Below are 24,736 nucleotides of genomic sequence, written 5' to 3' on the forward strand. Positions count from 1 at the left end.
TGATTGATTGATTGATTGGGGACTGTCTCTGTGTGTTGCCAATTTGTACTTCCCAAGCGCTTAGTACAATGCTCTGCACATAGTAAGCGCTCAGTAAATACGATTGATGATGATGATGATGATGATTATTATTATTAACAAATGCCATCATCATCATCAGGGTCCTGGAGGCCCGGGAGGGGGCGCTCCGGAGCACAGCCCCGCCCGCACCTGGGCCTCGGAGGGGGGCGGGAGGGGGGGGGGAGGTGTTCGGGGCGCGCTGCGATTGGCTGGCCCTCCGCGCCGCTCGGCCGCCATTGGCCGCCCCGTCCCCTTTGTTCCCTCTTCGGTCCGCCCTCCCTCCTGCGGCCGTGGAAGTTTGCAAAGGGGGAGGTTGGTGCGCGCACTGTGGGCGAAGCGCTGCGGGGAGCAGAGGGGGCCGGACTGGAAACCAGGACTTGCAGGGCCATGGACCTGGAGAGCAAAGTCAAAAAGGTGAGAGAGAGAGAGAGAGAGAGAGAAAGAGAGAGGTGGGCACGACTTGGGTGGGCATCTGCCTGCAGGAGGCTTGGATGCCACCCTCCTCCAGGTAACGAGCCCCACCGGGCAGGGGAGGAGGAGCCCCGAGGACTGGGACCCCCTTCTACCCTGTCAGCCCACTGTTGGGTCGGGACCGTCTCTAGATGTTGCCAAATTGTACTTCCCAAGCGCTTAGTACAGTGCTCTGCACTCAGTGAGCGCTCAATAAATAGGACTGATTGAAGGAATGACCCCGGCTCCCCGCCCCCCCCCCCCCCGTCTCTATCTGTTGCCAAATTGTACTTCCCAAGCTCTGCGCACAGTGAGCGCTCAATCATCATCATCCATCGTATTTATTGAGCGCTTACTGTGTGCACAGCGCTGTACTAAGCGCTTGGGAAGTACAAGCTGGCAACGTATAGAGACGGTCCCTACCCAACAGTGGGCTCACAGTGTAAAAGTCACCCCTCTATATGTTGCCAAATTGTACTTCCCAAGCGCTTAGTACAGTGCTCTGCGCGCAGTGAGCGCTCAATAAATAGGACTGAGTGAATGAATGACCCTGCCTCCCCGCGGGCAAGCTGGCATCACCCCCCCCCCGTCTCTATATGTTGCCAAATTGTACTTCCCAAGCGCTTAATACAGTGCTCTGCGCACAGTGAGCGCTCAATAAATAGGACTGAGTGAATGAATGACCCTGCCTCCCCGCGGGCAAGCTGGCATCACCCCCCGTCTCTATATGTTGCCAAATTGTACTTCCCAAGCGCTTAGTACAGTGCTCTGCGCACAGTGAGCGCTCAATAAATAGGCCTGAATGAAGGAATGACCCCGGCTCCCCGCGGACAAGCTGGCATCGCCCCCCCGTCTCTATATGATGCTGATGATGATGGCACTTATTAAGCGCTTACTATGTGCAAAGCACTGTTCTAAGCGCTGGGGAGGTTACAAGGTGATCAGGTTGTCCCACGGGGGGCTCACAGTCAATCCCCATTTTACAGATGAGGTAACTGAGGCCCAGAGAAGTGAAGTGACTTGCCCAAAGTCACACAGCTGACAATAGGCGGAGCCGGGATTTGAACCCCTGACCGCTGACTCCAAAGCCCGAGCTCTTTCCACTGAGCCACGCTGCTATATGTTGCCAAATTGTACTTCCCAAGCGCTTAGTACAGTGCTCTGCGCTCAATGAGCGCTCAATAAATAGGACTGAATGAATGAATGACTCCGGCTCCCCGCGGACAAGGTGGCATCGCTCCCCGTCTCTATATATTACCAAATTGTACTTCCCAAGCGCTTAGTACAGTGCTCTGCGCACAGTGAGCGCTCAATAAATACGACTGAGTGAATGAATGACCCCGGCTCCCCGCGGACAAGCTGGCATCGCCCCCCGTCTCTATATGTTGCCAAATTGTACTTCCCAAGCGCTTAGTACAGAGCTCTGCGCACAGTGAGCGCTCAATAAATACAAGAAGACTTGTACAAGTTAGTACAAGATGGACTCAGAATACTGAATAATAATGATGGCATTTATTAAGCGCCTACTATGTGCTAAGCGCTGGGGAGGTTACAGGGTGATCAGGTTGCCCCACGTGGGGCTCACAGTCTTAATCCCCACTTTACAGATGAGGTAATTGAGGCACAGAGAATAATAATAATAATGGCATTTGTTAAGCGTTTACTATGTGCCTAGCGCTGTTCTAAGCTCTGGGGAGGTTACAAGGTGATCAGTTTGTCCCAAGTGGGGCTCACAGTCTTAATCCCCACTTTACAAGTGAGGTAATTGAGGCACAGAGAATAATAATAATAATAATGGCATTTGTTAAGCGCTTACTATGTGCCAAGCGCTGGGGAGGTTACAAGGTCATCAGGTTGTCCCACGTGGGGCTCACAGTCTTAATCCCCACTTTACAGATGAGGTAATTGAGGCACAGAGAATAATAATAATAATGGCATTTGTTAAGCGCTTACTATGTGCAAAGCGCTGTTCTAAGCGCTGAGGAGGTTACAAGGTGATCAGGTTGTCCCACGTGGGGCTCACAGTCTTAACCCCCATTTTACAGATGAGGTAATTGAGGCACAGAGAATAATAATAATAATGGATTTGAACCCCTGACCTCTGACTCCAAAGCCCGGGCTCTTTTCCACTGAGCCACGCTGCTTCTCTTGATAATAATGATGGTATTTGTTAAGCGCTTACTATGTGCCAAGCACTGGGGGAGGTACAAGGTAATCAGGTTGTTCCACGTGGGGCTCACAATCTTCATCCCCATTTGACAGATGAGGGAACTGAGGCACAGAGAAGCGAAGTGACTTGCGCAAGGTCACACAGCAGACAGGTGGTGGAGTTGGAATTAGAACCCATGGCCTCTGACTCCCTCCTGCCGAAGGAGGTGAACGTGTCATGCTTCTTGTGTCCCTGATGCTTCCTAAATCTTGGTGGGTCAGCGGGGGGGTCCTACAGCTCATCCTCTGCCCTCACCTTCCCAGATTCCCTTCTCTCCGGGGGCTGGAATCCACCTTCCCAGAGAGGAGAATAATAATAATAATCATTATGGTATTTAAGCGCTTATTATATTCCAAGCACTGTTCTAAGTGCTGATAATAATCATTATATTTAAGTGCTTACTATGTGCCAAGCACTGCTTTAAGCCCTGATAATAATCATTATGGTATTTAAGCACTTACTGTGTGCCAAACACTGTTCTAAGCGCTGATAATGATCATTATGGTATTTGTTAAGCGCTTACTATGTGGCAAGCACTCTTCTAAGCGCTGGGGTAGATTCAAGGTGATTAGATCGGTTACAGTCCCTGTCATCATCAATCGTATTTATTGAGCGCTTACTACGTGCAGAGCACTGTACTAAGCGCTTGGGAAGTACAAATTGGCAACATATAGAGACAGTCCCTGTCCCAACTGGGGCTCACAGTCTCAATCCCCATTTTCCAGATGAGGGAACTGAGGCCCGGAGAAGTGAAGTGACGGGCCCAAGGTCACACAGCGGGGAAATGGCAGGGCCGGGATTAGAATCCAAGATGCGGGCCGACCCTCTGAAAAGGGCTCCCACCAGACTGAGCTCGTTGTGGACAAGGAATATGTTTAATGTTATAGTATATTCTCCCAAGCGCTTAGTACAGTGATTTGCACACAGTAAGCGCTTCATAAATACGATTGAGTGAATTAATGAAAAGGCTGGCCAGTGGAAACGACCAAATCGTTTCCCCAATGCGAATCTTCAGGAAAATGCGTCTTCTAACTACCACCCAAGGAGGTGAAGTCCGAGAAGCTGTTGAATGCCCTAGCTGGATTTCTTTTTTTCCAGACCATCCTTAATGGTCTGTATACAGCACCTGTATATATGTATGTACAGATTTATTACTCTATTTTACTTGTACGTATTTACTATTCTAGCCCACTGTTGGGTAGGGACCGTCTCTATATGTTGCCAACTTGTACTTCCCAAGCGCTTAGTACAGTGCTCTGCACACAGTAAGAACTCAATAAATACGATTGATTAATGGGGAGGGGTCGTCTATGTAAGCCCCACGTGGGACAGGGACTGCATCCAACTCGATTTACTTGTATCCACCCCAGTGCATCGTACAGTGTCTGGCACATATCGCTTAACAAATGCTGCAGTTATTGTTATTATGGGCTCAACTGCATCAGCTCATTATGGGCGGGGAACGTGTCTCCTAATTCTCTCCAATTGTCCTCTCCCGAACGCTTAGAACAGTGCTCTGCACCTACAAGCGCACACAATAAATACCATCGATCAGGTCGAAAACTGATTTCCCGGTTTCTGTGCTTAGGTTGAAGTGTTGTTAAAGGCTTCTTGATAAAAATGCGTGTCTTCCTTCCTGCTGATAAGGATCTGGTGTGAAGGAAAGTTTTTGCAAGTCACTGAAATGAGTGCTCTAGGAAAGAACTCTTCATTCTTGTATATTTTTCAGAAATTGAAACTGCATGCTAGCAGACATGCCCCCGATTCTTGTGGCATCGCAGCTGGCTCTGAGAATAGATTAACAGCCCACCTATTTGCTAAAAAGTTAATCAGTGGTAGTTATTCAGTGCTTTAAGCAGAGCACTGTACTAAGAGTTTGGGAAAGTACAATACAATAGAGTTGGTAGGTATGTCTCTGCCCACAAGGAGTTTATAGCCTACTGCAGGAGACAGACTTTAAAATGAAGATAGGGAAATTAGTAGAGTATAAGGATAAGTACATAAGTGTTGCAAAGAGTAAAGTCCTTAAGAGGTACACAGCTAAATGCATAGTTGACACAATTTTGGGTGGGGGAAATGAGAGATTGGTCAGGGACAGTTCTTGGGAGGAGAGTACCAACATCGGTTTGAAAAGCCAATCAATCCATGGGCGGGGGGGGGGTAAATTCATTCATTGTCGTATTTATTGAGCGCTTACTGTGTGCAGAGCACTGTACTAAGCACTTAATAGTATTGTAGGAATGGGAGAAATTTCTTTTAACAAGTACCACTGGTATTACTACTATTTGTTATTATCAGACTACATTGTATTGACTACAAAACTTAGCACAGTGCTTGTCACATATTATTTAAAAATACCATTATTATTATTTAAAACTCCTTTAGCTTTCTCTTTGGAAAAGTGTACCATCTGTAGAATTTTGGGAGCTGTCCGTTTGCAAACATAGTGCAAATCTTTACCAAACAGAAATCCCATCTGAGTAAGTCATTAGTTCCTTTGAACACTCTCTATGTTTGTCTGTGCCACAGTGTGTGCCGTTACCAAGGCAAACCCATGGGCTCGGGAGGTCAATATGGAATCTTGCTTTCTGCTACATTCATTCATTCATTGAATCGTATTTATTGAGCGTTTACTGTTTGCAGAGCACTGTACTAACCGCTTGGGAAGTACAAGTTGGCAACATATAGAGTCCCAACCCAACAACGGGCTCACAGTCTAGAAGGGGGAGACAGACAACAAAACATATTAACAAAATAAAATAAATAGAATAGTAAATATGTACAAGTAAAATAGAGTAATAAATCTGTACAAACATATACTGCTGTGGGGAGGGGAAGGAGGTAGGGTGGGGGGATAGGGAGGGGTAGAGGAAGGAGGGGGCTCAGTCTGGGAAGGCCTCCTGGAGAAGGTGAGCTCTCAGCAGGGCTTTGAAGGGGGGAAGAGAGCTAGCTTGGCGGATGTCCGGAGGGAGGGCATTCTAGGCCAGGGGGAGGATGTGGGCCGGGGGTTGGCGGTGGGACAGGCGAGAGTGAGGCACAGTGAGGAGGTTAGCTGCAGAGGAGCAGAGGGTGCAGGCTGGGCTGTAGGAGGAAAGAAGGGAGGTGAGGTAGGAGGGGGCGAGGTGATGGAGAACCTGGAAGCCGAGAGTGAGGAGTTTTTGCCTGATGTGTAGGTTGACTGGTAGCCACTGGAGATTTTTGAGGAGGGGAGTAACATGCCCAGAGCGTTTCTGCACAAAGATGATCCAGGCAGCAGCGTGAAGTATAGACGGAAGTGGGGAGAGACAGGAGGATGGGAGATCAGAGAGGAGGCTGTTGCAGTATTCCAGTCGGGATAGGATGAGAGATTGAACCAGCAGGGTAGCTGTTTGTATGGAGAGGTAAGGGCAGTTTATCTGTGATGCCTAACCCCATTTTTTCTCTTCATCCTACTTGTTGCCAGACCCTTGTCTGGTCCCTTTCGTTGTTGATTTCATCAGAATGGGGCCAACTTGAATCTTGGCCCAAGTTTTCAGATTTCCCCAGCTGTGTCTTTGTAAATGGAACTTGATGTTGCATTTTATAATATTTTGTTTCTTTTCTGGCCCCCATAATAATGGGAAAATCTCCATGATCTCATAAAGAATTAGCCACAGATGTGAGCCTCTTAATTATTCCTTTGCCCACCATCTTATTGGTCTCGCATCCCCACCCCATCTTCACAGAGTGGTTGGTGGATATGACCAATCATCCCCTCCAGGAAAGGGGAAATGTGATGCTCCTCCCCTCCCCTAAGTAGATTGGTTTGTTTTGTTATGCCAGTTCTTCTCATCCGAAGCTTTCTTGATCCTTTTTCTGAGAGATGGTTCCTGGCTGTAAGGAGAGAAAGTGTCTGCTTGCTCAGAGGGAAGAGACTGTACCCCTAGATAGTCTCACTCTCCCAAGTGCTTAGGACAGTGCTTTGCACACAGTAAGCCCTCAGTAAATACAGTTGATTGATTAGGGAACAATTCCTTGTAGTCCTTCTGTCTTGTGATGATGCTATAAGGGTTAGCGGGAGTGCCTTTGGAGTCCTTCAAGCGGCCTGAATAATCCAGGGCAGGCAGCAGCATATCCAGTGAGAGCAGATCAGCCCCGTGGTAGTGCCAATGCCTTGGAGGCGGTTGTTCCTCTAGAGCTGTAGTCACCGGACCAGATGGGTGGGTCGCTGGGAGCCAGCCAAGACCCAATCTCCAGCTTCCGCTGTCACCAGCCTCCCGAGACTGCCAGGCACACAGGTGCCCCTGGGGCCGCAAGTCATTTCTCCACAGGCCCAACCCTCTGAGAGGAGAATTTATCCACGAGCCCACAATTTGGATTGGGCTGGATAAACCCTGCTTTTCATTCCACCACAGTGGGACAAATCTGCTTGGTTCCAGCCTGTAAAGCACCCTGAATTTTCAGGCTATTCTGACCCCAGACAAGTTAAGCTCTTCCCACATGACCAGGAAAGCCCCTTCCACTTATTCCCCCCTCAACACCCTCCCCTGTTGAGCTCTCTTCTCTTTTTCAAATCTAGCAAGAGTCTGTTGGCTGCATTAGATCCTGGATGAATGCATTCCCAGGAAGAAAACCCTCTAAAGGGATCCCTGAAGGATTTTCCTAAACCTTAGCTGCCCACTCTCCTGCCGCTGTGCCTAGTGGAGTGGATGAGGGAGGAGACACTAAGCTGTGGCATTTCTGGAGGCATTAGTCGTCTGAGTGGTCTGTAAATTACAATCCTCATCAATCTGGAATGTGTCCCTTTAGGCTTTGATGACTCATGAGCCTGCTGGGCAAAGGCACTAACCAGCCTCTGGTTTTATGCCAAATTGGAAAGAATTTACTGATTCCTTTACTGATGGAAATTGGTCTGTCATCCTGACCCACCAATGAACCTCTTCCCAGCCCCAGAATGAATCAGGAGGACCCGGGGTGACATCGCCTGCCCCTCTGGCATAACCCAGGAAGGGAAATTGCTCTGAGTAAGAGTTTCCTCTCCAGTGCTGAGTTGAGAGCATCACGTTGATGTCGGTGAAAAATAATGATACTTGTTAAGCACTTACTAGGGGCTGAGGTGGTTGCAAGACAATTGGATCAGACCTGATCCCTGTCCTACATGGGGCCCACCATCTAAGTAGAAGGGAGAACAGGCATTGAATCCCCATTTTACAGAGGATGAATCAGACACAGAGAATTGAAGAGACTTGCCCAAGGGCACACAGTAGGGAAGTGACAGAACGGGTATTAGAACACAGGTCCTTTTGACTCCCACGCCCGTGACCTTTCCACTCCCATGCCCGTGACCTTTCCACTAAACCATGCTACTTCCCGATAGGACATCTCCTTTGTTGGCGGCAGAGCTGGAAGACTATCAGCGAGTTTAGGATTAGCAAGAAGTAGGAAATAATAATAATTGTATTTGTTAACCGCTTATTATGTGCCAGATGTTGTACTAAGCACTGGGGTAGATCAAAGGTAATTGGGTTGGACACAGTCCCTGTCCCACATTGGGCTCACAGGCTTAATCCCCATTTTACAGATGGGGAATAACTGAGGTACAGAGAAGTGAAGTGACTTGTCTGCTGTGTGACCTTGGGCAAGTTCAGGAGCTGGGATTAGAACCCGGGTCCTTTTGACTCCCGGGCCCATGGTCTATCCATTAGGCTATACTGCTGGAATAAATAGGAATAGCATGTAAATGAGGGGAGGGGGGTCCCTTCTCAGGAATCCCACACCTTCAGAGACAAAGTTTGATTTCTCCTATGGTGGATAGAGCCTTCCAAGAGGCCATCTGCAACCCGGCTCCTGAGCCGCTAAGCCCGTTTGCAGATGGGCTACTTCTCAGTTAGGTAAGTTACCACTCTGGCTTCCTCTGATCGGGGTTACCCTTAGTCACTTCTCCATCTCTCACCCTGTATTCAGCATTAGGTGGTCATGTGTAGCATTGGACAGTCCTTTAGGGAGAGCCCTGTACCTCGTGAAGAATGCAATATTGGAGTCAAAATATGGTAGGCATCTTGACTCAATGGGGAGATTTGATAGAGAGGGGGTACATCCAAAAAGAGCCGTATAAAATCCCATAATAACTTTCCTTCAGAGAACAGATCCACAGTGATATCAGCTTCACCCAGGTCCCCTCCTCATCCCCGCTTCCCGTGATCCCTTACACTTGCAAATTTACCTCTGAGGTCTCCCCTGACAAGGGTGGGAGGGAAGCAGCACCTCTTGTCATGTATAATTCTTATCACAAGCAGCTTGAAAAGCTGCTACTTGCATCCCAAGGCACCTAAGCTTCTCCAGTTCTTCCCTGTTAATGGTAAATGAGAGGAGAGAATGGGTTGAAAATAGCCACCTATTGGGTAAAGAGAAATCAATCAATCAATTGTATTTATTGAGCACTTACTGTGTGCAGAGCACTGTACTAAGCGCTTGGGAAGTACAAGTTGGCAACATATAGAAACAGTCCCTACCCAACAGTGGGTTCACAGTCTAAAATGGGGAAACAGAGAACAAAACCAAACATACTAACAATTCTCTGGACTTATAAATTTTCTGTTGTTCAGAGACTATTTCCCTCCCAAATTTGCAGTCCTGTCTATCAGTAGTATTGAATGTTTATGAAATGCAGATCATTGTACTAAGTGCTAGGGAGAGTACAGTGGAGTGGTAGATTCATTCCCTGCCCGCAAGGAGCTTACAGTCTAGAGAGGGAGACAGACATTAAAATAAATTATGGATATATATGTAAGTAGTGTGGGGCTGAGGGTGGAGTGAATAGTGAATGCTTAGCGAGTACAGCTCCAAGTGCATAGGAGACACAGAAGGGAGAGAGAGAGTTGGGAAGGGAGTCCAATCCTATTGGAAAAGGAGGAAAAACATTTTTAAGGGAGGACAAGACCGTTAAAAAAAGGAAGGCCCTATAAGAATTTCTGAGGAGCAAAATGAAAAAGTGAAAGACTCTTTTATTTGGAAGATCCGCAATTACAGGCGCACTTCCTTGTGAAGGTCTGAAAATGTTTCCTAAAGGTGTGCTTCTATCACCATCATCAATCGTATTTATTGAGCGCTTACTATGTGCAGAGCACTGTACTAAGCGCTTGGGAAGTATAAATTGGCAACATATAGAGACAGTCCCTACCCAACAGTGGGCTCACAGTCTAAAAGGGGGAGACAGAGAACAAAACCAAACATACTAACAAAATAAAATAAATGGAATAGATATGTACCAGTAAAATAAATAAATAAATAAGTAGAGTAATAAATATGTACAAACATATATACATATATACAGGTGCTGTGGGGAAGGGAAGGAGGTAAGATGGGGGGGGATGGAGAGGGGGATGAGGGAGAGAGGAAGGAAGGGGCTCAGTCTGGGCCCCTATCTAAACCCACACCCAAGTAAAGTGTGAAATCTCAGTTTTCTTTGGGATGAAGGAACGAGACCCCAGAACATGAGGGTTGTTTTGGTTTTTAAATGGTATTTGTTACTGCGTACTAAGTGCCAGGCACCAAACAAGGATTGAGATAGATACAAGATAATCGGTTTGAACACAATCCATATCCCACATGGGACTCAGTCTTAATCGCATTTTACAAATGAGATTACAGAGGCACAGAGAAGTTAAGTGATTTGCCCAAGGTCATATAGCTGACAGGTGGAGGAGTTAGGATTAGTACCCAGGTCCTCTGACTCCCGGGCCTGGGCTTTTTCTAATAGGCCACACTGGTTCTCTCAGACTTCTTGTTTGTTTAGCAATTTGTGCCAGGCTGATGAGATTTGCCAGGTCCGATTTGATTGCTGCTGCTCGAAGTCACCTCCTCGCATGGCTGGCCCACAGAATTTCTCTCAGGGAAATGCTTAGCTTTCTGAGGCTGGGTTACCCTGGCAGTGAATAAATACTCCCCTGGACCAGCATGGTTTGGGAGGGAAAATCCTATCCCAGTGCATTTTTGGAAACGTACTTCGCATTTTCCATCTTCACTGGCCCTTTGTGACCTTTTAGTCAAATGCTTGTGAAGATTCCCTTTTCATAGGGAGGCACTGAAAATGCCGGCTAAGGCTGAAAGAGGAATTGTACACATTCTCCCAAAGACTCTATTCATGATAACTATGAAAGACCAGAGTAGAGGCAGAAACCCCTCCAGCAATGGTAACATCTGGCCACAACATGCATGAACGACTCTGTCCAGATAGTTCATCAAAGGGCCATGCAGTCATCCAGTGCAGGAAAAGGAGATGACCGTAGGAACCCCAGAAAACCCAGAGTATCAATCATATTGCATGGCCTAGTGGACAGAGCATGGGCTTGGGAGTCAGCAGGACCTGGGTTCTAATTCCCAGCTCCACCACTTGCCTGCTGTGTGACCTTGGGGAAGTCACTTCACTTCTCTGTGCTTGTTATCTCATCTATAAAATGGGGATTAAGACTGTGAGCCCCATGTGGGACAGGGATTGTGTGCAACCTGATTTGCTTGTTTCCATCTCAGCTCTTAGAACAGTTCCTGGCACATAGTAAGCGCTTAACCAATACCATTATTATTATTATCATTATTATTATTATTCTATTGAGTGCTTACTATGTGCAGGGCACTGTACTAAGCACTGAGGAGAGTACACAATACAAAAATAAACACATACCCTGTCCACAATGTTTAGTCTACTTACAGTCTAGAGAATGAGCTTACTGCCTAGACTCCTCGTGTTAATAGTATTCTTCCTTTCTGCTAGTCTTTTTGGACTAGTCTTCACATCATTCAATACCCTGGGACAGGGGGCTGAGGAAAGCAAACAGAGGTTTACTTTAACTAGACATTTATTCTGAGGAAGGAGTGTTGTGTGGTTTTTCTGTAAGGATTCAGAGCTCATTGTGTGTCTTGGCCTCTGAAGGTGGAATGATGGTGTGTCACATGAGAAGGGGAAAGTCCCCAGAGCTGCAACGTTGCAAAAAGTCTCTGCACTTTAGACATGAGTCCCTTTGGGAAATTGGCATTTAAATTTGGGGAGTTGTAATACACTTACCTGCTCTGTGTTGGCTTACTACCTATAACCACCTCCTCAGACTTGGTTGTGACAAGGACTCCCTTCTGCCCTATCACTGCTTCTCTTGTCCCCAGCACTAGTGGCGTGGTTTCAATCCATTGCTCATATTTATTGAGCACTTACTGTGTGCAGAGCACTATACTAAGGCACTTGAGAGTATAGTGTAACAGAGTTGCTGTCATCATTAATGATATTGAGGTCTTACTGTGTGCAGAGCATTGTACAAACCGCTTGGGAAAGTACAATTTAACAGTTGGTGTCATAATAATAATAATTATGGTATTTATGCACTTACTATGTGCCAAGCACTATTCTAAGCACTTGGCTAGATTCAAGGTAATCAGGTTGTCCCACCTGGGGCTCACAGTCTTAATCCCCATTTTGCAGATGAGGTAACTGAGGCACAAAGAAGTGAAGTGACTTGCCCAAGGTCACACAGCAGACATGTGGCAGAGGTGGAATTAAAACCACCTCTGATTCCCAGGCCCATGCCCTGTCCACTAGGCCTCTCTGCTTTTCAAGCAGGGTTGGGACAAACACAGTGAAAGAGTTTGGCTTCCTAGGATGGCAGCTGAGAAGTTATTTTCTTCATCCTGGAGTCCCAGATATGCCGTCTGTACGGGAGTGAGGTTGGATTCCGACATCAGCGCAATGTGCCTCCCCTGGCAATGAAGGGTCTCATTTGAAGAGTCCCCAAACTGCTTCTCACCTTATAGGACTGGAGCATCTTGGTCTGCCTGGTGTTGAAGTGACGATCTCATTTTGTCCCGGTGGCCTCCCTGCGAGGTTGAGAGGGGGCCTCTGGTACCTTCTGCTTGTCGGGTCGGTGGCAGGGGAGTTCAGTAAAACACAGCCAGCTCCCAGATGTCTGGGCATCAGACTGATCTGGTTTAAAGGGAAAGCATTAACGAAGCAGCATGGATTAATGGAAAGAGCACGAGCTTGGGAGTCTGAGGGCGTGGATTCTAATCCCACCCCTGCTACTTGTCAGCTGTGTGATTTTGGGCAAGTCACTTAACTTCTCTGTGCCTCAGTTACCTCATCTGTAAAATAGTGATTAAGACTGTGAGCCCCACGTGGGACATCCTGGGTACCTTGTATCCACCCCAGCACTTAGAACAGTGCTTGGCATATATTAAGTGCTTAACAAATACCATAATTATTATTACTATCAGTGATGTTGTCTTTTTTTTTTCTTTTTTTGTTTTCTTTGTCCTTGGTGAAATTTTTCAATCAAGTGCTTACTCTGTGTCACTCATACTGAGCCCCAGATGGGAAAATGACCGTGTCCAATCTGATTATCGTGTCTCTACACCAGCGCTTAGCACAGTCCTTGGCATATAGTAACCACTTAACAAGTATACTAATAATTGTCATCAATCAGATCTGACACAGACCCTGTCTTCTGTGGTACTCTCATCAGTCTAAGTGAGAGGGAGAACAGAGGCATGGAGGAATTAAGTTGCCCAAAGTCACCCGGCAGGTAAGTGGTGGAGCTGGGATTAAAACCCAGGTCTCCTAGCTCCCCCACCCTGTGCTGTTTCCACTAGGCCAGGATACAGCCTTAGGTTCTGTTGCATGGGTTTGGCTTAAAAATCCTACCGACCCCATCAATTGCCTCATGCCAGTGATGCCTGGGGAATCCCTGTAGTCTGATTTTTCCATCTATTTGTAGCAGTTTACTGACACAGCAGATATGCTGTGACCCAAGCATTCACACCTACGGTCCTTGCAGATCTGAGGGACTTCTCCAAAAATACCAAGGTTGCTAGGCAATGCCATCCTCCAGCTTTCGCTTGGGTTTGCAGGGCATTTCCTGACACCAGCACACTTATGTTCATATCCTCGTACTCTCCCAATTCCCCTACCCATCATTTATTTTGTTGGCCTCCCCTCTAGACTGTAGGCTCATTATGGACAGGGAATGTCTACCCACTCATATTGTACCCTCCCAAGCACTGAATATAGTGCTCTGCACACAGTAAATGCTCAATAAATTCCATTTATTGGTTGTGGTGCACACACTAAATGCTTAATAATCGGTTCTAGCTGACGCAGGTGAAGCGGCCCAACCCATCCAAAGGTGGATCACTCCAGTTCACCTAGAGTTCAGCGGGGAAGAGGCATTTTGTTTCGCTCTTTCAAAGGACTTTCATTTCTGCCAATTCCCTCCTGATCCAAGAGGGTGGGGATTGTGTCTTCTCTATGCTGTGCCCGGTAAATTCTGAATGAATGAAGCCTGGATAACAGAAGCAAGGAACTTTTTATTCCAGCCCGAAAGGAACTCCTGCCTCTCACGCCTCTTCCCTAAGGAGAGTCTGGGACACGGCTCTGGGTTTTGCATTCCACCCTTACTGTGGTGGCCGAAACTAGAAATGGTCTGGGTTTCGGTTTCCCAAACCCTACCTGGATTCCTGCTAAATCATTTGAATTTGGTTACATGGTTTGCACTCTGGAAACTTCAGGAAGTCCTGGCCCCGTGGGCCCCCCTCGCTCCCTCCCCGATTCCTACCTCCAGCGATGTAGTGAGTGAGTGAATGAATCAGGGCTGTTTTCTCCATTAAGTGTATGTGTGGTATTCTCAGCTCACCACAGGTTTTCACAACCAACACAGGTTCTCTTCTCCGCTTTTGGCTTTGGGTCTGTTCTCTTGGAATCAGGATGTAGAATCCTTATGAAAAGAAAACAGCTTTCTGCTGAAGAGCCCAGTGACAGATGTACAGGTGGTCAGAAATAATCAGTTGTATTTACTGAGTGCTTACTATGTGCAGAACACTGTACTGAGTGCTTGGAAGAATACAATATAGCAAAGTTAGCAGATGCATTCCTGCCCACAATTTGCTTACAGACACACTCTCTGCATTTTGGGAAGGGGAGCTTGTCATTCAGTCATTTATTGAGCGCTTAGTATGTGCACAGCACTGTACATGGGCTCTTGAGTGTTGTAAGCCCCTGGAGGGCAGCCACTGTGTGGTCTGGTCTGCTTCCATGGTCCCGTGTGGTATGACACCCCTTGCTGGAGATAAGCTCATTCCCTTGAGTCAGTCTAGATCCTCTGGTCTCTACCGGACCCAACTTGGAATGTGAGGGCCATGAGAAATCTCCAAGATGTGCACTTAATGGGTTAAATTAGACCAGTCTCTGAAATCTTACCTCATCGCAGCATCCCTGGGTGGTTTATATGAAGTCACTACAGTGAGGCCTCAGTAATGAAGAAATAATTTTCACCCCTCCATCTGGCTTTCCCCATCTTTAATGGGGGGAGGGAAACGGTGGCTAATTTACTTCTCTGTCACTGTTCCCTGGGGCCCCTGACTGAATGGACCTTAAAGACTCCACTTTGAGGGCTCTTTGGGGATGTCAAATTTTGACCCCTGGGCCTGGAGAGAGCATTGGACTGGCCCCGAAACTGAAACACTTTCTGGGAATCACAGAGCAACTAGGGTAGGTCCAGCAGCTGCTTTTCTAAGTGAAATCAAAGTGAAATTGGTTCCTTGGGATGGGTTCCAGATGATGGGGATCTACAGACTGGATGATGCCTGATTAGCCACTCATTCCAGGGGGTATTTCCAATTCAGGAACCCAATTGTCAAACCCGACTGACAGTTAGTGATCCCCAGCCCTTCAAAGCCTTATTGAAGGCACATCTCCTCCAAGAGGCCTTCCCTGACTAAGCCCTCCTTTCCTCGGTCTCCCACTCACTTCTGTATCACCGATCTCTCACTCACTTCTGCATCACCCTGACTTGCTCTCTTTATTCATCCTCCCTCTCAGCCCCCGAGCACTGATGTCCATATCTGCAATTTATATTGTCTGTCTCCCGCTCTAGACCATAAGACTCATTGTGGGCAGGGAATGTGTCTGCTTATTGTTCTACTCTCCCAAGCGGTTAGTTCAGTGCTCTCCACCCAGTAAACACTCAGAAAATATGATTGGATTAATCTGAGAGGGGGGCACCACCAGCCAGTGGTGTTCAATGGGAAGCTGTCTTGGATGGAGATCGGGAGGTTTATTGAGTGTCTGGAGAGACTCATGTGTCAGGGAGTTGACAACTTACTTCTCAGATGGCATCAGCAAACCCCTCACACTGGCTGCCCTGTGTCATGCTCAACTAATCAATCGTATTGAGCGTGTATTGACAGTACAGCATAACAGAATTGGTAGACATATTCCCATAAGGAGCTTACAGGGAAGAGAAGTGACCCACCAGCGGTCTTTGGGTCCTGAAGGAATGAAGCTCCTCTCCCTGCCTGCTGTGTACTCTCTGCACTCTGCAAAAGTCTAGACCTGCACACCTGGAATCTGCTTCCAGTGCAGAGGGTCCCAGGTCTAAAGCAATCAGTCGTATTTATTGAGTACTTACTGTGTGCAGTACAGGGTTTTAAGTGCTTGGGATAGTATAGTATAACAGAGTTGGTAAACACGTTCCCTGCCCTCAATGACATTACAAGGGGACAGAGACATAAGTATAAATAAATTTTGGATAAGTGTATAAGTGCTGTGAAGCTGAGAGGGGGTGAATAAAGGGTGCAAGTGCAAGGATGACACAGAAAAGAGTGGGAGAAGAGGACATGAGGGCTTATTGGGGGAAAGGCATTTTGGAGCTGTGCTTTTAATCAGGCTCCAGGTGCAGTATGCCTAGTGTCAGTATCTTTAGCTGAGAAAATGGGGCCTTTTAACATCTAGCTTTCCTATGACATAGGAGTTCTCCTTCCCTGATGCACGTGCGCACACCCCCACCCCTTCTTCCTTAGAGACATGCACACACATCCAATTTCAAGCCCTTCTCCTGAGAGACACAGTGTCTCCAGTGGTCCTCCTCCTCTATAGACACACACAGTCTCTCTCTCTCTCCCCCTCCTCCTCCCCCTCCCAAGCTTTGGCTTGCCTCTGGGGCCATGGGGAGGTGAGAGAAATCAAAGAGGCCTTCCCTTATTAAGCCCTCATTTCCTCTTCTCTTCTGCATTGCCCTTGCAATTGGATTTGCATCCTCTATTCACCCCTACTTCAGCCCCACAGCACTTGTATACATAACTATAGTTTATTTACTCTATTGTCTGTCTCTCCCTCTAGACTGTCAGCTCATCTTGGGCAGGGAATACTAATAATGATGATGGCATTTGTTAAGTGCTTACTATATGCAAAGCACTGTTCTAAGAGCTGGAATGTGTTTACTCTCCCAGGCTCTTAGTACAGTGCTCTGCACACAGTAAGTGCTCAGTAAATATGGTTGCTTTATTGATAGACTGTGAGCCCCATGTAGGACAGGGACTATGTCCAATCTGATAATGTTGAATTTACCCCAGTGCTTGGCATATAGTAAATGCTTAACAAAGGAATTTTTAATCTACTAGCTGACGTGTGTGTGACTGAAGACTCATGCAGAATCAACACTTTTGTCTTTGCTGTACCATTGCAATAGCCAAATGTCTGTTTTCTAGTTGCTCAATTGTATTGGAGTGCTTACTTTGTTCAGAGTACTGTCTTAGATGCTTGGGATCGGCCCATTAGCCTCCAGGTTTTCACAGTCTCTAAGCCACCCCTCTAACAGTTGTTATCTACCAGGAGAATCATTTTGCTGCTGTGGTCTCCCAGCAGTAGTCTGCCATGTTACATTGTCGAAGGAGGGCTTTACCGGGTTTTTGCCTCATTGACCAAGCCCTCCCTTGTCTTGTCTTATGCCGTTGAGTCATTTCCGACCCATAGCGACACCACGGACGCATCTCTCCCGGAACGCCCCAGTCTCCATCTGCAATCATTCTGATAGAGTTAGTTTTCTTGGTATAAATATGAAAGTGGTTTACCATTGCCTCCTTCCATGCAGTAAACCTGACTCTCTGCCCTCGACTCTCTCCCATGCCACTGCTGCCCAGCACGGGTGAGTTTTGACTTGTAGCAGATTGCTCCACTCGCTAGCCAGTGCCCAAGCTAGCAATGGGATGGATAGGCCTCTACTTGACTCTTCCTCCCGTAGCCGAGACTGGTAGAGTACTAGAAACTCTCCAGGAGTGACCCTGAGAGGGGTAAGCCCTCCCTTACCTTGTTCTTAAACACCAAGATTTCCTAGAAGCAGCCGCAGCAGGATTCGGTTGAAAATTCTTCCAGAACTCAGAATGTCTACCTTGAAGGTCCCCTCATTCCAGGATGATGAGGTCCGTGCTGGAAGCACTCATGGTATAACCACTTCTGATCCTTTGCTGTAGGAGAGTCTGCAGCAAAGATAGATGAGCTCAGCCGGAGACAGCATAATTCTTTCCATACAGTATTGTTTTACATCAGCCTTGGGTATGTTTGCAATACCAGATGTTTCCTGGGATTGCCGTGCTTGGTCTTGGCTTTGTTGACATGCAATATTTTATCCTACGTCCTCTGAAAGGTTGATTCTGCTTCAGTGTGGCATAGTAGAAGGACCTGGGGGTCAGGAAGCCTAGGTTCCTTCCAATCCCAGATTGACTACTTGCCTGCTGTGTGACCTTGGACAAGTCACTTAACCTCTCTTGGCCTTACTTTCTTCATCTGTCAAATGGGGATTTTAGGCATATTCTCTCTCCCCCTTAGATTGTGAGCCCCATGCAGGGCAGGGACTATGTCACATTGGCTTGTATTGGATCCACCCTAAGTGCTAGCACAGTTAGCCATGAATAAATACTACAATGTTTTCATGATATATGTTAAGCACTTGCTCTATGCCTGGCACTGTACCAAGGGCTAGGGTAGATACAAGCTAATCAGGTTGGACACAGTCCCTGTCCCCCATGGGGCTCCCAGTCTCAATCCCCATTTTACAGATTAGGACACTGAGGCACAGAGAAGTGAAGTGACTTGCCCAAGGTCATAGAGCATATAAATCTTGGGGCTGGGATTAGAACCCAGGTTCTCTCCCCCTAGCCTGTGGGCAGGGAAAGTGTTTATTGTCATACTGTACTCACCCAAGTGCTTAGTACAGTGCTTTGCAAACAGTAAGCACACAATAAATATGATTGAACGAGTGAATGTAAAGGTCCTCTGACTTCTAGGCTTGGGCTATAATTATTTCCCACTTCCTGTCCATTTAGAAAAGAAACGAAATATTGCATCATTTTGAAGGGTTACAACCCTGGGTGCCTTACCAGGCCAGAGAATACATCTCCGCTTGAGAAATATCACTTCACTTTTTTTTTTAATTAAATAAATACCCTAGAGAATAACCATCTAAGGATGGGTCTGATTTCCCTTTGGAGTTGGAGGTCCTGACTGAGCAGGGAAGGCGAATCTAGAGCTCCCTCTTGGGTTCATGAGATCCCAAGCGGCCGCAGGGAACAAAAATGGCTGGAGGAGAAGCACCCTGAGTCACTGTACCTCCTCTTTTGGAAATAATTTCCAGCTCTACCTAAGCAAATCCGACATCATCTTCATCTCTGAGCAGTTGCAACGACTGAATCCTGAGAATAGAGATTCTTTCACAGCTCGGAGTAATCTTCCAGAGGAATTGGGTCTGTTTTGCAAGATCATCCCCTTTTGAGTGCCTGTTATGGACAGGGCTCTGAACTGGATGCCTGGGGCACGGATGGAAATGTATTATGTGATTTCTTCCCCCAGAGAGCTTACAATCCACTGGGGAAGACAAGCTGCAAAAACTAACAGAACACAGGAGTAGAAATAAATGCAAGTGTGTAAAGGAAATCAAAAGATAAAAAAGACCTGAATGCCCAGATGACTGAGGGAGTGGTGTGACTGGAATTATGGGACTGATCTCCATGTGAGAATTTCCACACCCATTCTGGAGTGTCTGCCCCAATTATAGTGTTTCTTAAGCTCTTACTGTGTGCTGAGCACTGGGTTAAATACAAAGTTATGAGATTGGATACAGTCCCTGTCCCAAATGGAGCTCACAGAGTATCCTGACACCATTCTACAGATGAGGAGAATAAGAGAATGAGGCCCTGAGTGGTTAAGTGACTTGACCAAGGTCACCTAGCAGGCCAGGGCCACAAGCAGTAGCAGTCCCTCTTTGAAAAGCAAAGATGGTGTCTCCATTGCCTTGAGCAGGACAGTTGTCTTTCCTGTTTCCCCTGGCTTAAATGGAGGAGCAGAGCCTGGGCAAGCAGGTTCTTTCTGGCCAGTAGGATCTGGTGACCCAATCAAGGAGGTCTGGGGGTGAGAACACGGAGTCCTTTTCGGAAGGAAACAATTTATCAGTCTTTTTCTTCCGAGCAGTGGCCGTGTCTCTTTTCAGGCGAGAACAGAGCCAAGTGAACTGAGAGATGGGGAACGTTGATCCCCATTAAACTGTAAACTCTTCAGAGGCAGGGTTTGCACCCCCTAGGTCTTCTATCTGTTCCCCAGGGGGTGTAGAGCGGTACCCTGTGCCGGGGAGACTTGTGACCATGTAGGTGCCAGCTACATGATGATGGTATTTAAGCACTTACTGTGTGCAAAGCACTGTTCTAAGGGCTGGGGGGATACAAGGTGATCAGGTTGTCCCACATGGGGCCCAGGGTCTTAATCCCCATTTTACAGATGAGATAACTGAGGCACAGAGAAGTTAAGTGACTTGCCCAAAATCACACAGCTGACAAGGGGCGGAGCCGGGATTAGAACCCATAACCTCTGACTCCCAAGCCTGTGCTCTTTCCACTGAGCCACGCTGCTTTTCGTAGCTGCTTCAGCTACATTGCACGAGCCTAGTCTTAAATTGCTGGAAGAGGCAGATTTAGCTTGAGGTATGACCTCATTAACACGGCTTACTTTTCCTAGGCCTGGCTTTACCCGGAAACAGACTTTAACTCCATTCTGACTGAAGCCCATAAAATCACCAAACAACATTTTTTTATTACCACAATTCTTGTACCCGGTAGAGAGGGGACGGAGAAGAAACCAGCCACATGGCCCTAAAAGCTGTAACCACTAAAGGGGTGTGACAGCCCCTTGAGGGAGGGAGTTTTTTGTGGCACTTCCCAGACTCTTCTCTTGGCATCAGGCTGAACTCTTTTCATCCGGATACTGGTGAAGTTCCCCTTTGGAAAACGGCAGTAGCACGTCTGTTCAGTTTGCCCTTCTGTGAAATGGAGCTGGTTTATCTGGGGACAGTGGTTTTCTTCGATTTTTCTCACCCCTTCTCCTTCCAGATCCTTGTGAACATGGGCAAGATCTAGTGATCGTGCTGAAGGCTCCACCACAGAAGCAGCTCAGCAGCCCAATCGAACTTCCTGGGCCAGACAAGGTGGAATGTTTCTCTCCCAACCCTGTTGTGATCACAGCACTTTCTGCAGGCTTCTCAGAGAAGCAGCATTGTGTAGTGGATGGAGCTTGGGTCTGAGTGTCAGAAGGTCATGAGTTCTAATCCTGGCTCTGCCACTTGTCTGCTGTGTGACCTTGGGCAAGTCTCTTCGCTTCTCTGTGTCTCAGTTCCTTCATCTGTGAAATGGGGATTGAGACTGTGTGCTCCACATGGGTCAGGGACTGTGTCCAACCTGATTTGCTTGTATCATCCCAGCGCCTAGTACAGTGCTTGCACATAGTAAGCGCTTAGTAAATAGCACAGTTATTATTATTATTATTATCATCATTGGCCAGTCCTGAGCACCAGTGTCTTCTGTTAGCCAGCTTCCAGAACAAACCCTGGATGGAGGGGGCACCAGGATTCCTGGGCACCAGAAGCACATTAACAAAGTGGCATCATTGTCAATGGTATTCTCCTTCCCCTCCTCCCCTTCCCGTGTTGCCCACACCCTTTCCGACCCTCCCTCTTCCTCAAATGTAATTTGTCTGTAAGCTCTGAGAGGAATATGACTGGGCATGGAGATTGAAGTGATAATTCTGGAAACGTTTCTGTCCAGTAACAGTGTGGCACCTTGTTTTCTCCTCGGCAGATGGGGCTCGGGCACGAGCAGGGATTCGGTGCCCCCTGTTTGAAGTGCAAGGAGAAATGCGAAGGGTTTGAGCTGCATTTCTGGAGGTAAGCCAGAGTGAAACGCACAGTATGACTGCAGTCTCCTTTCCGTGGGTTAAATCCCCGACACCATCATCAAATTGTCCTCTTCAATGGTATCTATTGAACTGTCATGTTGTGCAGAGCACTGTACTAAGCGATTGGGAGAGTACAGGACAAGAGTTGGCAGGCATGTACCCTACCTACAACAAGCCTACAAATCCATCAATTCATTCAGTCATATTTATTGAGCACTTAGTGTATGCAAAGCACTGTACTAAGCTCAGGTCAGTTGTATTTACTGAGCATCTACTGTGTGCAGAGCAATGCAGTAAGTGCCTTGGAATGCCCAGCAGAATTAGTAGACATGATTTTTGGTCTCAAAGAGTTTACAATCTAGTGGGGGAGGCAACCCCTCTCAGGGTCGCACCTAGAGAGTTTCCAGTACTCTGCCAGTCTTGGCTACAATGGGGAGAGTCAAGCAGAGGCATAGCCATTCCATTCCTAGCTTGGGCAGGGGTTAGAGAGTGGAAAGCAATCTAAAACTCCCCTGTGCTGGACAGCAGCGGCATGGGAGAGAGTCGAGAGCAGAGACTCAAGTTGACTGCATGAAAGGAGGCAGTGGTAAACCACTTCTGGATTTTTACGAAGAAAACCCTGTGGATACACTACCAAAACAATTGCAGATGTAGGTGGGGCAATCTGGAAGAGATGTGTCCATGGTGTCACTATGGGTTGGATACGACTCGACAGCGTAAGGGGGAGGCAGACACTTAAATTACAGATAAGAGGAAGCAAGACAAAGGTATATAACAGGGTATGCAGGATGCCTACATTAATTCTATAGGAGTTGAGTATTTAAATGCTGAGGGGGGAGTCAGGGGCATCTAAACTGGGAAAGGGTAGTGATTAGTTGGGGAAGGCTTCCTGGGGGAGATGTCCCTTCAGCAGGGCTTTGGAGTTGGGGATCCTGTGATCTGTCAGATTTGATGGGAAAGGGAGCTCCAGGCAAAGAGGAAGATTAGGAACATAAGGGTGGGCGATGGGAAAGGTGACAGAATGGATCAGTTAGCTTGAGAGGAGCAAAGATTGAGAGTTGAGGTATACTGGGAGAAGAGTGGATAAGTAGGAGAGAGCTGATTGAATCCCTTAAAGCTAGTCAGTGGTTAGGAGTTTTTGCCTGATGTGGAAAGGAATGGCTAAAGGCCCATCTAATAAGAATTGTCTCCCCCTTTTAGACTGTGAGCCCACTGTTGGGTAGGGACTGTCTCTATATGTTGCCAATTTGTACTTCCCAAGCGCTTAGTACAGTGCTCTGCACATAGTAAGTGCTCAATAAATGCAATTGATGATGATGATGATGATGATAAGAATAATAATAATTATGGTATTTCCCAAGCATTGTTCTAAGCACTGGGGTAGGTACAAGTTAGGTTGGACCCAGTCCCTGCCCCACATGGGGCTTACACTCTTATTCCTATTTTGCAGATGAGGTAATTGAGGCACAGAGAAGATAAGGTCACACAGCTGACATGTGGAGGCAGAATTAGAACCCGGGTCCTGACTCCCAGGCTCATGCTCTCTCTACCAAGGCGCACTGCTTTTCCCTATGCCATGTTGCTTCTCAATACCAATTTCTGGGGAGCTAGGTGGTGGTATAGCTGTTTAAAACCAAAAAAACCCAACTTTTTCTTACCCCACCATTCCATTATAACTGAGCTGATTGGTCCACAAAACCACATTTCCGTGACTTAATTCATCTTCTGTCATTTGGATGGCTGACAGAGTCTAAAATAGCAGGGCTGGTTAGTTTTATTTTGAGCCGTCTACAGAGCCTATTTCTGCCTTCCTCTGGGACCACATCTTTATTTTAGCACTCTGGGTTTCTTCCTTGCTGGAAGGTTTCCCACGCTTGCTGGGGACCATATTTCTTTTGACCTAAAACACAAGCTGTTGGAAATCAACACTGTTGGCCTTGGCTGATGGCAGGCGGTGTTTCAGACCCCGAGTAAGGCAGGGATGGGCATCTAAAACCTGAGCTGCCCTGACCTGGGGTTTGGGGATGGGGGGTGCTCCATTTCGGTTAATTTTAGGCTTTCCATGCCCAAACCTGAGACTGGAAGCCTTGGGTTTGGGCTCCCTGGGGAACCGCCCTTCCACCCCGCAACTGCCCCAAGGACAAGCTCTCCAAATCCCTCTTTCCCAGAATGTACCCCTGTGCCCTTTCCTCCCTGCCCGCCTTCTGAAGCACTGCAGAGCTGCAGACTCACAGGGGAAAGTCCCTAAGGGACCTTATTTCCCCCTAAAATGCAAATCAGTCTCTCCCCCTCTCTCCCCCCCCCCACCCCCCCCACCTTGGCCACAGAAACAAGCAATTAATTGTACAGGCAGACCCTGGATTTATGACCCAATTGGTTCCTGAAAACTAGGAAGTCCAATCCGTAGAAGGAATGTTATCGATGGCGGATTGGTTCTTGAATACAGATCGGAAACCTTAATTTGACCTAAACAACCCAAATTTGGGTAATCAGTCAGTCACAGTTGAGTACTACAGCTATGTTACTGAATTGTCAGAGAGGTTCAACACTGAAGTGGCAGAGGGCTGGACACAGGAGTGTCCCCAGTGCTTAGAACAGTGCTTGGCACAGAGTAAGCAGTTAACAAACATCATAATTATTATTAAGTTCTAGGGTAGATACAAGCAAATAAGGTTGGACACAGGAGTTTTACTCCTTTGATGTGTCGACCCACCCTGCTAATTCCACCAGGCAGTCACGTGATCCTACCTCCTCAGCCCTCCCCTCCCACCCCCCATTTCCGTTTTTTAAATTCTCCATTTCCTCTTGACCCTACCCCACCCTCACTCACACTACCAAAGCCAGTGTCGTAGAGGAAGCCGATGTGGTTGCCGAAACCATCGTGTTGAAAGATGAAACTAGGTGTAACTTGACACATCCTAAACCATTGTTAAACCACCAGTGCTTTACCTCCACGACTGTGAACCCCACATGGGACAACCTGATCACTTTGTATCCCCCCCCCCCAGCGCTTAGAACAGTGCTTTGCA

General features: G+C 47.3%; 1 protein-coding gene across 1 annotated transcript in view; it reads left to right on the forward strand.

Annotated features, from left to right (window-relative positions):
• The first annotated feature begins 379 nt into the window (after positions 1-379).
• TES (testin LIM domain protein) overlaps positions 380-24,736 on the forward strand; it is a 42,216-nt gene continuing 17,859 nt past the window's right edge. The window contains exons 1-2 of the mRNA XM_038753188.1: positions 380-474; positions 21,611-21,696. Coding sequence (XP_038609116.1) covers positions 448-474; positions 21,611-21,696 — 113 coding nt within the window. The 5' untranslated portion in view covers positions 380-447. The remainder of the gene's footprint in view (positions 475-21,610; positions 21,697-24,736) is intronic.

The sequence above is a fragment of the Tachyglossus aculeatus genome, chromosome 10 (genome assembly GCF_015852505.1).
Source record: "Tachyglossus aculeatus isolate mTacAcu1 chromosome 10, mTacAcu1.pri, whole genome shotgun sequence".
Taxonomy (NCBI): Eukaryota; Metazoa; Chordata; class Mammalia; order Monotremata; family Tachyglossidae; genus Tachyglossus; species Tachyglossus aculeatus.